This window comes from Mycteria americana, chromosome 19 (genome assembly GCF_035582795.1).
Source record: "Mycteria americana isolate JAX WOST 10 ecotype Jacksonville Zoo and Gardens chromosome 19, USCA_MyAme_1.0, whole genome shotgun sequence".
NCBI classification, from domain to species: Eukaryota; Metazoa; Chordata; class Aves; order Ciconiiformes; family Ciconiidae; genus Mycteria; species Mycteria americana.
The window spans coordinates 2,927,729-2,944,471 of NC_134383.1; the positions used below are offsets into that span (position 1 = coordinate 2,927,729).

At 41.3% G+C, this 16,743-nt stretch overlaps 1 protein-coding gene across 1 annotated transcript in view; it reads left to right on the plus strand.

The window, feature by feature from the left end:
* CBL (Cbl proto-oncogene) overlaps positions 1-16,743 on the plus strand; it is a 46,233-nt gene that overhangs the window by 18,884 nt on the left and 10,606 nt on the right. Inside the window, exons 3-10 of the mRNA XM_075521420.1 lie at positions 6,852-6,998; positions 8,351-8,507; positions 10,033-10,154; positions 11,180-11,317; positions 12,593-12,680; positions 13,224-13,355; positions 13,774-13,977; positions 15,517-15,648. Coding sequence (XP_075377535.1) covers positions 6,852-6,998; positions 8,351-8,507; positions 10,033-10,154; positions 11,180-11,317; positions 12,593-12,680; positions 13,224-13,355; positions 13,774-13,977; positions 15,517-15,648 — 1,120 coding nt within the window. The remainder of the gene's footprint in view (positions 1-6,851; positions 6,999-8,350; positions 8,508-10,032; positions 10,155-11,179; positions 11,318-12,592; positions 12,681-13,223; positions 13,356-13,773; positions 13,978-15,516; positions 15,649-16,743) is intronic.

Here is a 16,743-nt window from a genome sequence, read left to right on the forward strand (position 1 = left end):
TGAGCTGCATTTTTGGGTCAAGCCCCTTTAAACAGCCAAGTTGACATGTAGAGAGAGCCTTCGCTTGAGTTTTGAATAGGATGGTTTTACAGTAACTTAGGTCCTCTGATTTGAATTATTTTTACCCTCTTGAATCTTCATTGTTGATGTGTAATTTTAGCCAGTTTTGATTTTATGAAATAGAGCATTTTCTCAAAAGTATGTTGTGATGAAGTCAGTTGAGTCATGTTCGGCTTAATTTTGTTTTGGGGCCAAGGTGGAGGTGTGGCTGTGTTTGTCTTAGCTTCCTGTGAAGAATCTGTTAAATGCAGCCTATTCTTAGAGAGGTTGAACGTTATTTGTGAAAACCCAGTGTTCACAAGTGTAACTGCAGTCAGCGGGAGTGCAAATACAAAAATCCCTTTGAAAGTTCGGTCATAAGAAATATGCACAATAACTTCAGAGAAGTGAAGCATTTTGTAGTTGGTTGTCTTGTGTTACATCTCTTAATTCCTCTGTACAGCAGTGTTTGTAGCATGCTTTCAACAGAACGAGCTTTACAGATCTGACATTATATTCATGTCAAATTATGACATGTGAGCACAATATTGTGACTAAATCATCCAGTGGAGCAGTCTCCTTGCTATGTGTGAGGAACAAAATTATACTGTGTCAGTTGGTTAGCTGTGAAGTTGTTGAGAAATATTGGAAGAAAATGAAAAAATTCTAGCTGGCAGTGGCAGAAATGGTAGTACTATATTAACATTGCCTTGAGGTGAGAAAGGCATTTTAGTCATGAAGTGCATTAGGTGCTGTATGACTTTGTAACTTGAATTAATTTAACTAATCATGCCAACGTAGCTGAAAGAGGCAGCGCTCTGACTAAAACCGTCCTCTGCCGTCAATGGTTTTGCAAGACTGAGCCTATACGGTGGAAAAACACTTTTGTCCAGCAAACAGGAAACTGGAAAAGAAAAATCTGCCCCAGGTCTGGGGGAGGCAACAGCACCAGAAAACCCAGCTGGGGCCCGGCCCGTGGAGGGGCTGCATGAAGAACTGTGGTGCAAATGGAAGTGCCTGCTCGACCTTTTGACTTCCGCTAAGATGCGTGGAGCAAAACCAGTCATGAAGCAGGAAGGAAGTAGCACAACCACAGCGGAGGGGGCACGGAGGAGGGAGGACGAAGGAACATGCCTGTTTAGCCTGCAGAGCCGCCGGCAGGCCTGGCCCGGCCTTGGGGAGCCAGCTGATTAATAAGCACTGGGTAACTGAAGAAACAGTCTTGCTACATGCTGGGTTTTGTTCCCCAAAATGGTTGTTTGAAACCTGCATCTTTAAAGCCTTGTCAGTGTCAAGGTAGCATAGTTTTACAGGCTAGTGTAATTGCACCTAAACAGTCTCTGGTGATGTTTCTGGGTCGTTAAAGAAATGGTCCTCTGTTAACACAGTGTGTACGGAAGGAATAATGCCTCCATGCTAGAACTGCAGATGTTTCTTAGTAAAATATTTGGGTACTGTGTAGAGTGGAAAAATATTTGGCTTTCTGAGCTTTCACTTTTTACATATGTGGTCGATTCATTATCTAACAATAATATGCTGAATACTGTGTGTGTATGTGTGAAAGCACTCACAGGAACATGAAATCCTACCTAAACTGTAGCTGTTGCTCTGTCTCTGGACCTAACCACTGAGCAGAAACATGCTGTAGTTTTTCGTTTGAAGCTGGTACAGGTGTTGCCTTCAGCTTGGTTGCAAACAGCGAGGAGAGCCAACTGATGTGGCCTGCGGTCCCTGGGTAACGTTTTCAAAAGTGCTTATATGACAGGTGTTTAGACTCCACTGACTGTCAATGGGATTTAGGTGCCTAAGTCAGTGATTCCCAAACTGCAGTTGGCATACCTCTAGTGCAACTCTCAGTAACAGTGTTTGTGTTCATTACTGTGTTTAGCTAAAAGTTTGAAAGAGGGCCATCATAGTCTATAAGAAACATGGAAGATTGCTGCAGGTCTGTGGCCGAAAATGTTTGAGAATCTCTGGTCCAAGTCACTTAAGTGTTCTTTGAAAATAATACCCTTTTTCTGGGAGAACTCTTGCTTCTGTTTAGGTGAAGCAATGGAGATGAGGACAGTTGCTGTTGTTACTAAAAATAAAATACAGTCATAATCACTAAACTTTGATATGCCAATAAAAAATGTTCACTGTAATTGCAAGCATTTATTTGGTCTGTATTAATATACAAATGTGTAACTTGGCTTGTTAAAATAAAGGAGTGCACTCTTGAAAGAAAATGTTTGTCCTTTTAGCACAGGATTGGTAACTAGTTGTTGTATGTAAAAGCTAGTTACTAACACAAAATATTCTGCAATTTGCTGCTCTTTATGTTCACTTCCTGTGTTTTTTCCTGTTATTTACCTAAGAAACAGCTGAATATTTATTAAAAAAAAAAAGATAAACTTAAGAATTGAAAATGTTCAGGTATTAGAAACTCTTTTGAAAACAATCCTTCAATATGTGTTTGTGTGTGTAAAATCATTTGTTTATCCGTCCTTAAGCCTGAGGAAGTTTTTACTTCTCTCGCTGAAATGATGTGCTCAGCTGAGTGCAAGCACTTCCTGAAACTCAGCTAAGGGAGAAGGCAGAAGTGATAAGCAACTGAACACAGGAATGTACCTTGTCTTCTTGCAGTGTTAGCTGTTGCTTTAAGCCATGCACTTGTTCACTTAGCTTCTTGTTCGAGGGTCAGAAATGCATTAGTGTGCTTGCCTGGTCATACCCAAATTTTCACACTGTGCTGGGCAGCAATAGGAGAGTGCATGCCTGAAATGACTTTCTGTCTGTCTACCAAGTATCGCATGCATTAGTTTCAAGCATACTTAGATTTTTTTTTTTCTTTCCACAAATAGGACATGATTTTTGCAGTGTTAAGAGTGCTAGGAAGTCGGTACTAGCTTGTGCCATATACCTAAACAGCTTTAGGTTTGCTAACTTTGTGGAAGTCACTTGGCATTAATGCATTGCTGCTAAATGCCACTTTACCTGCTAAGATTGCACACAAATATTGCACACTAGCCCTCCAAGGAAATGATTCAGAATTTAATTCTTACCAATTACTCCCATGTTAGTGTAACAAAATAATTAGCCCAAGCCTCCATTTTTATAAACTTAGTAAAAACAACTACCATCTTTTTTGTGTGAGTTGTAGATGGATTAAATGATTTATGATAGCATAGTGTTTGCTTTTTTTTCCCCTTGCACTGCCATAAACTGTCATGTTTTCTGTCTGTTTTATGGAAGTGAGGACTTTCAGAAGGCGGCTTGCGGAACAAGGTCCGCAGCAATTTTTCTAGTGTTTGTCAGCCAAAGACATTGCAGGGACGTGGTGGGAACCTACCCTCTGGAGGGAGGAAGGGATCTGGGATATGAGTTTACAGTTAAATCATCTTCTCTGTAGGATGAACCAGTTGCTGTGCTTCAGAATCTGAGCCTTCCCCTGGTAAATGCAAAGTTGCTTATCTGCTACTGGAAAGAGGAATACACAACTTTGAATTACTTAACATTACACCAGGGTGGGGAGATGCACAAACAGATACTACTGCTAAGGTAACAGCCTGCTTTTGTAATGCAGCAGCTTCTTTGTGTATCCATACATCTAGGTCCTGAGCCATTGATCTTCGTAATTGTGATTGTGATCACGTAGGAAGCTGTTACTTTTTGTTCTGATACAGCTTAGTTTTTCCTATGTTAAAGGAGAAGCTGCTGCCCGAGCATTCACACACCATTCAGGGAGCCGCACGCACACCACCTGAGACTTTAACTGCTAGGACCAGAGTCCCTTCGCAGCAGCGGCTCCACGGAGCTGACGGGTGCCCCTTTTCGACTCCTCGCTCACACACACACTCACTCTCAGGTGCTTCCTCTCCCCTCTGGCTTGACCCAAGGCTTCCCGAAGCAGAGTCTCTGATACCACGTACGCCAGACGAATTTATTGGTACAGCGGTGAAAACAGCTTGAGCTGGGTGCCTCTGGAGAGGGACCCAGAACAAAGAAATCCCTGGGCAATTATACCCTTACAATCTAAATTCCCCTCCCCTCAGGAGACAGTTTGGACCAATAGTAGTATCAAGGTCTGGGGTCTTCCTATTCTTCATTGGGGCCTTTCCTTGTCTCTAGGCAGGCCGATTCTTCTCTTATCTCTAAGATCACAGCTTCTGCTAAGGTTGAAGCCTCCTTATCTTTCTGGTTTGCACCGGTTTTGGGGGCCTTCTTTCATGTAGCCAAGTAAAAGTTCAGTGCATGGTCGGTGGATCTAGGTGAAAGTTCTTGTGGCCTAAGACTTCAGCAAGCCTTGATACTAATGTGAAAGTGACTACTACAACACCTACATACAGGATCCTGTATAGTTTAAGATGTGCTGAATAAACCTTCATAAAAGCAGAAGGTGAGGAATTACAGTAGCAATCCCAAGGTATAACAAAACTGCAAAAGCAAGTTGACTGGAAATGGCAAGGGGACTTTCTGATAGCCTGTCTCCGTGGAGGCCAGTTAATTGGCAGAGAGAGGTGAACAACAAAGTTTTTCAGTTGGTATTTATAGAATCAAACAGCCAAATTGTATAGCTGCTTTAAACTACACGTGGTTTGAATGTGTAACGCATCCAGTAGAGAGCTGCTGAATGGAGTAGCCTGCAAAAGACCGTCGGGGTGGTTTTACTTATGTTATTTTTCAGCACCTGGTGTTACCAGACATGTATGAAATGACAAAAACCAGAATCCCTTGCTGTATAGCTGGCACCTTCTATAAACACTTTGAGCAGCTTTCATTGCCAAGATACAAATTAAAATGTAGTTGAATAAATAAGGGTAAGAGAGGAGAACTACTGTCAAAGAAGATTTATAGTTTTGAGTCCTGTATACCTCCTAGTCTACCCAGACTGTATCATAGCATGGAGAAAGGGCTCATGTGGAGCTGGGTATATGGTAGAATATATGTCAAGCAAAGTAGGTCACTTCCAATGGAGTTTAGACTCAATGAAAGCATGACATGGAGCTAGAAGACCTAAGCCCAAACGTCCAGGGAAATTTTTGCAGAAAGGCTGGAGGTCAGTTCCGCAATCAGGCAGATTAACAGGATAAGTACTTCAACTAGGAATAGCGTGTCTGGAGCAAGTGGTATCTGAAAAATGTCCAAGATGCAGTAAATTGGAACCAATCCAACCAGAATACTAGAAATTGGTGAAAGGCTCAAACCTGGGGGGAGCTTAGTTTTCTGCCAAACACAGCTGTCTTCAGGGAGATGGCACACTACAATAGTAGCATACTTAGTGAGAGAGCTTGGAAAACAAGGCATTAAGAAAATACTATGTGACTGGGGATGCTTCTAGCCCCTCTCTGAATGGTTCAGTATTTTGCAGTCTGCAAAATAACTTGTTGCTCAGTGTCATAACTGAGTCTGTGCAATGCCTTGGTGGTTGATGCAGTCTTCTGACCAGCTCCAGTCTGTTCTAAGTAACTTAGAAATTGTCCTTTCCACGTGATACGAGTTCCTTCTTTTACCTTCAAGCATGTGATGTGGGGGTGAAAAAAAGCCTCTGGCCTAGAAATATCCCTTGTCTCTCTTCAGGAACTCCATTTTCCTAGCGTCTGGAGAATGTAATGGAGTGGAGGAGAAGAGAATCATCCTTTATTTGGATAAAGGAATGAGAGAAAGAGGTGCCAGTAGTGAAGAGATTTTTTTTTTCCATCTACAAGTAGAAGATGACCTATCTAGCATGTTAATAGTGCTATAGTTTGACTTCTAAGTAGGAAGACTGTTACTTTGGTATTCCTGTAGTGCTACAGGCACTGATGCTTTGATGTACCCAAGCTAGCTCTATTTCTGCATAGCACAGTTACAACATAGAGCTTACCTTCCCTAACAAGCAGGGAAGAAGCAGTCCTGGGCTGCAGTTTGTACTGCTGGGATTTGACGCCAATCCAATGCGAGGTCCTTGTGAAGCATGTAACCCAAAATGCTCCCAATGCTGCTGTGTCCTCTCTGCTAGGCAGTAGTCCTCCTGTCTTCTGTTTCTGGACATCTTTTGCACATTGACTAAATCCGAAGCAGAGAATATCTCTTCTCTTCTCCAGCTTTCCCTCTCCAGTTTAGAAAAGGGCATACCCTCATGGACTAGAGCACTTGTGGTATATGAATGTCATCAGGCAGAGAAGAGACTTGGGGTACCAACTTGTAATTGAAATTGGATAATTGCTAAACACAATATAGTTGAGTGCCCTAACCATCAAGCTTTTTTATGTAAGTTATTACCATTTTAGAAGAAACCTGCAGGTGTTTTGACCTTCCCTTGGGAGCTGGGCCTGTTATTATCAGTTAGATGTTCTCTGAGCAAATCTACTGTGTTGGGACCCTCTGGAGACTTGGAAAGACATTCAGCTTACATGATCCAAGGCAGTAGTAGTTTTATGTGCTCTCATAAGGAATTTTCAGACCCAAGAGCAAACGAGTCTGATAAGGTTTTGGCTCCAATTATGCTGTTACTTAATAGGTAAGGTGTGAATACTGGGTTTGGACATTTTCTGTGAATGTATTTCCTTATGGGGGGTTGCCTTGGAAGTAACCTGCCCACCTCAAAGAGATTATGCAAAGTTAGTCATTGTGGAAAATGACTTGACAAACACAGACCTTGCTGATAAGTACCCTGTGATGGATGTGTTCTGAATGCTGCCTAAATACTTGAAAGGTGGTTCCAAGTAAGAGGAGTTTTCTAGGCTGGGATACTTCTTGAATTGCAATAGGTACTATTTCTGTTTTGTTCAGAGTGCTAAACCAAGTCTGTCTTTTCTAAAAGAAATGTTTGGTTTTGTGGTCCTTTGTAGGCGTAACCTGACAAAGTTATCCCTGATATTCAGCCATATGCTGGCAGAACTCAAAGGTATTTTCCCAAGTGGCCTTTTCCAGGGAGACACGTTCCGGATCACCAAGGCAGATGCTGCAGAATTTTGGAGAAAGGCTTTTGGTGAAAAGTAAGTTTCTAACTGCTTAAAAATAGAGATGTGGGAACAAATTGCTCACAGCGGTGTGTATTTTTAAAAATTCTGTTTTGCGGTTCAGAAGGGTCTTTGTCAGGTTAAAATGAATGATGGGAGAGACCTACTGGTCATTTGGTCCACTCTCTGGGGTGAGATACAGGATTGTTCTTACATTACATTTCGCAGTTCTTTGTCCTGTCTTGTTTTAAATGTGTCAAGTGATGGGTCTTTCCCTGCTTTCCCTAGGAGACTCTTGTATTTGCACAGAGTTTCCCTCGATTATTCAGCTTAAATTTTCCTCTCCTTAATTTAATTCCTTAACTTGTAAGTAAACTCCACGAACTATGCGAAATAATCTGCTTTCTTCTTCCAAAGGTTACCATGCCCCAGTATTAGTTGTCCTTTATCTAAGCCATTATATTAAATTCTTTTCATCTTGCTTCCAATTAGTCTTTCCAATCATTCAGTCACCTTTCTTCTGACTTCTCTGAACTTTTGTCAGTTTGCATAATGGCTTTGTTAAGATAGAATGAAGAAGAAAGTGAAGTGCAATGTATATTTGTATGTAAACTGTTGAAATGTCAGTTTTCGTTTTTTGTAGCTAATAAAACGCTGGCTAGATGAACTGTAGAGGTGTCCACAGCAATGTTTGAGGATTAAAGTTAATGTCATTGGGTACTGCTTTCTAACTAAGGTAACTAAGGTACTTCACATAAAGAGTTCAATTAGTAGCTGTCAGAACAAAAAGCAATAATATATTTACTCATGAATAATGCAGTTGTCTGAAGCTAGGCATGTTCTTTCTATGTTTCTATTCCACTTGATATTTTAAAAGAAGGAAAATATTCCTTTAAACAGGAGCCTCTGTTTTAGCTTCTGATTATCTTACTTCTCCAGTTAATCCCTCTTTAGAGAATTGTTTGCAGCTTTTTTTTTTTAACTGTCTAGACCTCTACTAAAAGACTTGCTGTTAACTCCTTCTCTACTAGCTGCAACCTTATGATATTCTCATCAAGTGATGGTGTTGTATACAGCCCAGGGTACATAGAAGCATTGACATGGTAGGACTGCAGAAAAAGGGAAAAGAGAAAGCAGAGCTGGATTTCAGATTCCAAAATTTTGCATATGCAGAGAAAATTGTCTAAAGTTCATTTGTCTGCTAATTTTCTGCAGTACCAAGAAATCCTGCGCTTGCATAACATGAATAAATCTCTTGTGGCTACTTTTGATTTTCCTCTCTTCCATTATAATGAGGTGCATACTCACCAAAAAAAAAAAGTGTAAGGTATGTACATGGTGGTGGTCTTCAGACATATCACATTTACAGATGGTTTGGTTTTCCCCAGGACTATCGTTCCTTGGAAAAGCTTCCGTCAGGCCTTGCATGAAGTGCATCCAATCAGTTCAGGGCTGGAAGCCATGGCCCTGAAGTCAACGATTGACTTGACATGCAATGACTACATTTCAGTATTTGAATTTGATATCTTCACACGACTTTTTCAGGTAAGAATTGAGTAACGTGAATCACTTGAAATGTGTCTCAGTGCTTCAGGTTAGACTCTTTTCCCAGGACAAACTATATTGTACACACTAAAATGACATTATTTATGCTGTAAGGGATTTGGTCGTCTTGCCCTTCATCCCCTAAACAGCTTTAGTAATACTTAGGACCCTATATTGCAGTAAAAGTGTGTGATACTTCTGGCTGTAGAAGAAAAAATTGTCTAAATATATACTGCAACTGTAAGGCGCATTCAGTATCCTCCCATGAATCAGTTTTTCCCTTTCAAAGGTCAATTTTAGACTGAGGTTCTGACACAACTTCTGTAAGCCAGGAAATGCGAAGCTTAGTTTATCAGTCTGTCTTTCCTTGTCCCTTTCTTTCTTGTCAGATTTATTTTCCATGGGGGGGTTGTTCAGGATGAAGCACAAACATGGAAATATGGGCTTCCTAGCTTTTGAACTGACACAGTCAGGATGTTGTGGACATCTCTGTGTTCTGTGCACAATAAATATCTATATTACTGAAGTGATATTAGTAAGTAAAATTCTAACCCACAGTTTTTAATAGTGCTAAACTCAAAAACACAGCTTCTGATGGTGCAATTGAGTATTTACAAGAACAAACATTTTCTTCTTTGGCTCTGACTTGCCTTTTCCCATGTGATAGGGTGGGTTGTAATTAAGATATGTCTAGATGAAAAATTCCCATGTTCGGTGTTGCAATGTAGCTGATCTCATTCAGTACTTTTTCCAACTATAGTACATAAAGAACAAGTTAAGAGTTGCTGCAGTTTCCAAGAGATGCAAAGTTCTTAGGGAGAGCTAATACCTTCTTTTAGACAAGTTGAGAAATTTGGAAAAATTGGATGAGATTTAGACACCTAAGCCCTTCTCAGGATTGAGAGCTTTCAAACTGTTTTTATTACTTTTTCTGTATCATTTTAAGGAATATTTAACATGTATGTGCTGGTTTATTTATTCAAATCTTAGACTAGCCAGTAATCCTTGCCACACCCAAGTGAGGTTAGGTGGTTAAGGAATAGTCAGAAGCATTTTACACGCAGTGAAACTGAGACAGAGGGGGAGATCACTTTCCTGAGGCCGTATAGGAAGTCGGTCTTGGAGATCAGACTAGTCATGGTTGCTGGTCCTGTGCATAATCTTATTAAACTCCTGTCTTTATCCCTGTTTCAGGAATGAGTCATTTTCTCTGCAGAAGCAGCACAAATTGGTAGCTATTCTTGAGCTGTCTTTTTGTGACCTCAGTGACTTCTTCTGTGGCATTTATTAAAGGAGTTTTGATTAAGGTCTGTCTTAGGTGATGTTTTTATCACTGACAAGAGAAAAACTCAAATGCTAAGGCTGCTGCTTGAGAATGTAGGGTTTAGTTGCTCTACTGGATTTATGGTGGGATAAGAAACCTGCTTCTTTAACTGAAGAACTGATCCTTTTGATTAAGGAATATTATATGTATTGATAACTTTTAGAAGTGCATGGTTAATGTAATTCTTTGTTGTTTCTATAGCCATGGTCCTCTTTGCTCAGGAACTGGAATAGCCTAGCGGTGACTCATCCTGGTTATATGGCATTCCTAACGTATGATGAGGTGAAAGCCCGACTTCAGAAATTCATTCACAAACCTGGCAGGTTAGTGCTTGGCAGCAGTGGCTTTTTTGATTGTTCTTGCTAACATCACTGATTACTGTGCTGACTGAGGAGATTCGTTTTATTTTGTCTTTGTCCTCTTTCCTCAGAAATTTAAACTGAAAAACCCTAGCTTGCCCTGTATTTGGAGATTATCCTCCATGTGGTGACTTACCTCCTGCCCACCCCCACAGTTGTCATAACAGCTCCCTCAGTCATGAGCGGAACGCAGAGGCAGACACTGCCAGAGTGAGCCTAAGCAGTGGGCTGTTTAGGACCGTGAATAAGGGAATGTATATATAGGTTCCATGACTTTCTGGTGTATATGCATAAAACCAGGAGAGCTGAGCGGATTGCAGCCCCCAGAAGCAGTGTGTACATTTGAAGCTAACTTCAGACAGACAAGGCAGCTGACCAGTGTTTGCGCTGTCAGAAAGCATGATGGTAGGCAGAGTGGGCTGCAAGGTAATGCTGCAGGCTGGGCAGACTTCAGAGGCTGTGGGAGGCGACACATGCTTCTGGGGGGGCTGTGGACCTGAGCAATGTTGGGCTACCCTACCTGGGTAGAACTTGGCCCAATGTAACACAGCTAACAGATTTCTCTTTATGCAGGAAGGGCCAAGTGTTCATTTCTGGAGGTTGTTACTATACTGTTAGTTCTGTGCTGGTTTTAAAAATGGAAACCTTGTGTAGTCAGTTTGTTGGTTTTGTTGGTTGTTGGTTTTTTTTAAAGTTAATTTGAAACAAATGATTTTAAGGATGCTAACTTTTCCTGCTCTGGATTCTGGGTTTAATTTCACCTGGAGGCCAGTGCTTGGATGCTTTTCTCACATCGTATCAGATTGCAGGGTTCTCCTTTGATCTGCCTGGGGGTAAATTGAGGAAAGCTGGTGTAAATCATCAGGTCATTCCTACTAGTTTTTATTTGCTGTCTTGAGATAGCCAGACAAAGGCTGTCTGTTTGACATTTAATCTTTCCTGTCTCTTCCAGTCCAAACTGAAGTTTCTTTTCCTTTGTGTTTTTTTAGTTATATTTTCCGATTGAGTTGTACACGACTCGGTCAGTGGGCCATTGGCTATGTCACTGCAGATGGGAACATTCTTCAGACAATCCCCCACAACAAACCTCTTTTTCAAGCACTGATTGATGGCTTCAGGGAAGGCTTGTAAGTAACTATCAAAATTAAATTTTTTGCCCTTTTGCCCTTTTCCACTGTGAGTTTGTTTTATAAATCTTAATTCTGTGGTGAGGTCTTAAAGTCAATTGAATGGTAAAACATACCTTTTGGGTTCATCACACATTAACTGCTTCACTGGAGAGGCAGCATGTTGCAGAGGTCAAGCAATCACTATTGACATAAGTGAGCCCCTTTTGGACATCTCTCAGCTCTTCCTTTCTATTTAGACCTTGATTCAGCAAAACAGTTCAATCATGTGAACGGTCCCATTGATGTCAGTGGAATAATTCATATAAGTAACTGTTTTGGCACTTGAGAATACTCAACTATCTTTTGCACTGCAGAGCTGTACTGTCCTTTGCAATAGCAGATGATAAGTGTGCGTCATGTTTCCCTTGTCATAGATTCTTTTCCAGTCAAGTCCTTAATTTGAGCCACCGCAACTGATATTATGGCGTTAGTTTTCTTACTCTGGATATTAGAGTTTCACTATAGGGTGATTTAAGAAGAGTAGTCTGGGACCATAACATGATGTTTAAAATAAGTTTCATAATGTTTAAAATAATTTAGTCTGGAGAAGTGGAGGCTGAGGGGAGGCTGAGCAGTAAGGTTGAAGTGGAGGCTGAGCGGTAAGGTCTCAGCCTCCACCGCTCTCTACAACTACCTGAAAGGAGGTTGTAGAGAGGTGGGGGTCGGTCTCTTCTCCCAGGTAACTAGCGATAGGACGAGAGGAAGTGGCCTCAAGTTGCGCCAGGGGAGGTTTAGACTGGATATTAGGAAAAATTTCTTTACTGAAAGGGTTGTCTAGCATTGGAACAGGCTGCCCAGGGAAGTGGTTGAGTCCCCATCCCTGGAGGAGTTAAAAAAATATGTAGATGTGGCACTTCAGGACATGGCTTAGTAGGCATGGAGGCATTGGGTTGACGGTTGGACTAGATAATCTTTTGATGATCTAGAAAAGACTAGGGGTCTTTTCCAACCTTAATGATTCTATGGCTCTATGATAAAAATTGCTGCCAGGAAGAAAAACAACCTTCTTTTTATTTTTAAGAATGACGTGTTTGGTTTTTGTCCGATAGTAAAATTCTTCCAAAACGTCTTTTGAATTCGGAATACCTTGAATTCCCACCCCTCGCTTCTCACCCTCATTCTTTCTTTCCTCCACTACCCCCAAAAGAAACCTTATATGTGTGTTCATATGTGTATGCGTGTGTATATGCACATATAGAGAGAGATATCTTTTTTTTCCTCAACTGCTTACAGTTATTTATTTCCCGATGGCCGGAATCAGAATCCTGACTTGACTGGTTTGTGTGAGCCCACACCTCAGGACCACATTAAAGTTACACAGGTGAGCAAAGTATTCTGTCCCATCAAACTCGCTTGCTTTCTTCCTCACTTCTAGCCTCCTTAGCTGTTTATACAATTCTGTCATACTTGGTATCCCCAAGGCTTGTTTTTAAGGCTGATGTATTTTACAGGAGTTGCAGAAATCTTTGAATGGTAGGAATGGGCAGAGGAGATTGCAAAGGTTAGGTAAAGCTTTATGCAGGGCTGACAGATTTTAAGGATTTTTTTTTTTCGAATGTTCTGCCAAACATTCATTCTTTTGTGCCATCCAGCATGTCTTGCGCCCTGCTTTCCTGGGCTGTTCTTGGGACACCTAAATGAAAACCTGGGATAACTTAAAGTCCACTTTTTTCAGAGCTTGACAGATGTATCTAGTACATAAAATTATAGTGCAATCTTTGCAGACTTCTGTTCTTCTTTGCACTCTTTTCTTGTGTTTGGAATTTATTTGTTCCTGCAAATCTTGTGTTGGGTTTCTTGTAGCTATGACTAATCATGCTTGTTATTTTACAGTATCAACCATGTCTGTCTGTCTTTCCCCAAGGAACAATATGAATTGTATTGCGAGATGGGCTCCACATTTCAGCTGTGTAAAATATGTGCTGAAAATGACAAGGATGTGAAGATTGAACCATGCGGCCATCTGATGTGCACGTCCTGTCTCACTGCGTGGCAGGTGAGGCATTGCCTCTTGTTAACCTCTCTGAGTGAAGCCAGTTGCTCTTTTATAGAAGCAGTATAGTCTTTTCTCAAAACTGTTCAGTTTCCTTCAGGTATGGAGGTAAGACAGCATAACTGAGGACATAAGCTCATAGGTCAGTAATATCAGTGCATCAGTGCCAGCTTCACCAGCTGGTTAGATGCCTGATCTCTTAATCTAGGAATAGGCAAGAAGTGCGAGGACTTGCTAAAAAGCTGTTTTTCTACTTCAGAGAGAAAATACCCCATATTTGTAGCACAGTTTGCCTTTCTGTCTTCCTCTCAGTTGAAAGGTACCTGCCAAAAAGCAGGTTTAAACCTCTTTGTATATTAACTGTGTGTTTAATTTCTGCATCGTAGTGGCTGTTGTAACAGATCTCTTCTCTTCCCTGAAGGAATCAGAAGGCCAGGGTTGTCCTTTTTGCCGCTGTGAAATCAAAGGCACGGAGCCAATTGTAGTAGACCCATTCGACCCCAGAGGAGGAGGAGGATTATCACGGCAAGGGGCAGAAGGAACTCCCTCACCCAGTTATGACGACGATGATGATGACAGAGCTGATGATTCCCTCTTCATGATGAAAGAACTCGCTGGTACCAAAGTAAGGTCACCAGAGTGTGTGCTAGTAGATGTGGCAGTATGTACAAAGACTGCACGTTCTCCATCAGTTTTCTGTGGTCTTAGTGCTTTGTGCGTGTGAGGGTTGTCAGACAGGACAGGGAAGATTTTACTCAGTATGGAAAACAGGGATTTAGGTTCAGTTTTGTCAGTTCAGTTCACGCTGTCAGTTCTATTAAGTGATGGTGATCACACTTTGAAATCTTTGATCTTTTTTGTGTCGTCTTGAAAGAATCTTTAGAATGGTGAAAAGGCTGGCTTGACCTATTGGAATGTAAGATCTAGGGTTATAACACTTCTCTGCATGCTTAGCAATGCTGCTTTTGATTTTCTAGCCATAGTTCACCATATCAGCAAAAATTAATCCATTTTCCGCAGTGATGAATACAGCCAACCAGATATAGTCTTTCTGAGGTCCTGATGACTAACTGGGTAGAGGGCATGCTATTTTGCTGAGGAAGTCAATTTGACTGTCATCTTTTTATATGGTGTCTGATAAATTTGTATAATAAAGGTGTGATAACTCTCTGCCGTTAGTGCTACTTCCTTCAAGGAGATGTGTACAAGACAGGCCTTCTTTATGGATCCCTGCATGTTTTTTCCTTAAAGTGCATTGCTGCTGTTGCATATCTGCACTTAGCATTGTTTTACTGCATAGGGAAGTGTGTTTGAATTTGGCTAATTTTTAATAGTTGAATTCACTAAAATAAGCTGCCTTTCCTGGTCAGAAAGAATCCTCTACACTGGTTTACCTATGGTCATATTTCGCTTTAGCTTCCATCCTGTGAAATACTGTACTAAACAGTAAACCGTATTCCTGGAGGTAGTTTTTGTAGACATAGCTTGGGGAAGCAAAGCAATTTCCTCAGTGTGACATCCTGTCGTGGTTTGCAGTAGGCTAGTACTCTGTATTTGTTGGCATTAGTGAGTTCAAACCTGTGTAAAGCTTTTCAAAGTTAGAAAGCACTAGCCTTGCTTGAAAAATTAACATTCATGAAAAAGAGAACAGGTGCTGTTCCAATTTGTTAGGTGGAAAAACAGCTTTCCAGGGACAAAACCGGAGGTTTTGGTGCACACTAGTGACTGCTGCAACAGCCATGACACTCTAGTCAAGATAGTTTGCACAGTGGTGCCTGCAGTGATAAGTAGGATTTACAGCAGATCATGCCCTCTTGTGTCGAAAAGAAAAGAAGCTTGCTTCTGCTCAGGGCCCAGTAAGGCGGGTTTGTTACTTCAGCCAAACAGCATGTCTTTTATTGTGCCATTGCTAAGTGTGCATTTTTAGTTGTGTGCCACAGCTAAGCCCGTTAGTCATATTCAAGGCTTGCTGCAAGTCAAATTGCAAATTGAAATTGTGAAATTGCCTTCATTTACTGGTGTATGATTGTTACTAATATAGTAATTTGTTACCAGTGGCAATATTGAAGCAAGTACAAGTCACAGAGCTTGAAAGCCTCTCTAGAGAAAAGGAGTTCTGCTGGATTTTGTCATTTGTTGATTTTCCCATTCTTTTCTTTTTCAGGTTGAGCGTCCTCCTTCTCCGTTCTCAGTAGCTCCACAGGCCACCCTTCCTCCCGTGCCACCACGACTGGATCTTTTGCAGCAGCGAGTGTCCAATCCGCCTGGAGCTTCCAGTCCTGGGACCACTTCAAAGGTCAAACACACTGTTTGCCCTTTCAGCTACGATTTTGGTGGGACAGGCAGGAAGATGAGCATTCTGGTGAACCCTACATGTTCTCTGTGACATCCCTAAGTACTTTCACACAAGACTTTTTCTTCTTTTTCTGTAGTCCTGCTAGGCCAGTTTCCTTCCATTCCCCATGAGAGCCTAGTCTGTCCTGAAAGCAAATGCTTCCTTCTGGAACCCATGGTAGGAGAGGCCCTTTTTGCTGTTTAAAGGGCCTGTCTTTTCTTCACATTCATCCATGCAATTGCCAGAAGGAAGCTGGTCCTAAGCTGAAGTACTTGCTTACTTAGGGTGACTGGTGTCCTCCTGTTGAACTACCAAGTTATTGTCATTACCAATGTCTTCATTGGTTTTCAGCCTCAGCCACTGCTGCCTATGCCCTTTGGAGCCACATTTATGGGCTTGTTTTTTGTTCTGGCTAGCAGCCTAGATGTGGGAAGGTGTCATATTCCTGTGCAAACTTCTCTTCACAAATTTTTCCATCAAGCATTTTTTCAGTTAGAAAACTAAGGAAGGAATGAAATGTGTGTGACTGGGAGAGAGTAACTGGTTTTCTGATTGACTAGCAGAAGGCAGTAGTGTGATCTTGGTGGCATTTGGTCATTGGCTGTTGAGATATGGCAGCGGTTCTTCAGCTGGTTTGGATGAAGTAATGAAATTATGCTTGAAAGTTCAGGCAGAAGAAAATATCCAATTCTACGAATATTCATTGCTGACTGATGGATGTTGACTTTTATAAATAACCCACAATGGAATCTTTTTAAAGTGATGGGTATCCTTTGTTTGGAATCCCATCTAATGCTGCTGTAAGCTTTTTTTTCCCCTTCAAGAAAAATAATCTGGAGTGTTTAGTGCCTAGCTGTAGCTGCACAGACTTACTGTGTTATGTCTTCAAGCCTGTAGAGAAGGTGTCTCTGGAGGGTTAACTTGTGGAGATGTGGAGAGTTATCTCCACATCCTTTGAGATAATTTCATGTAAAAATAGATAAAATGAAAACCAAAATTCACCCTCCTGCCACCTGCCTCCCTCCTTTTTATGTTTTGTGGCTAGACTACCTTTGT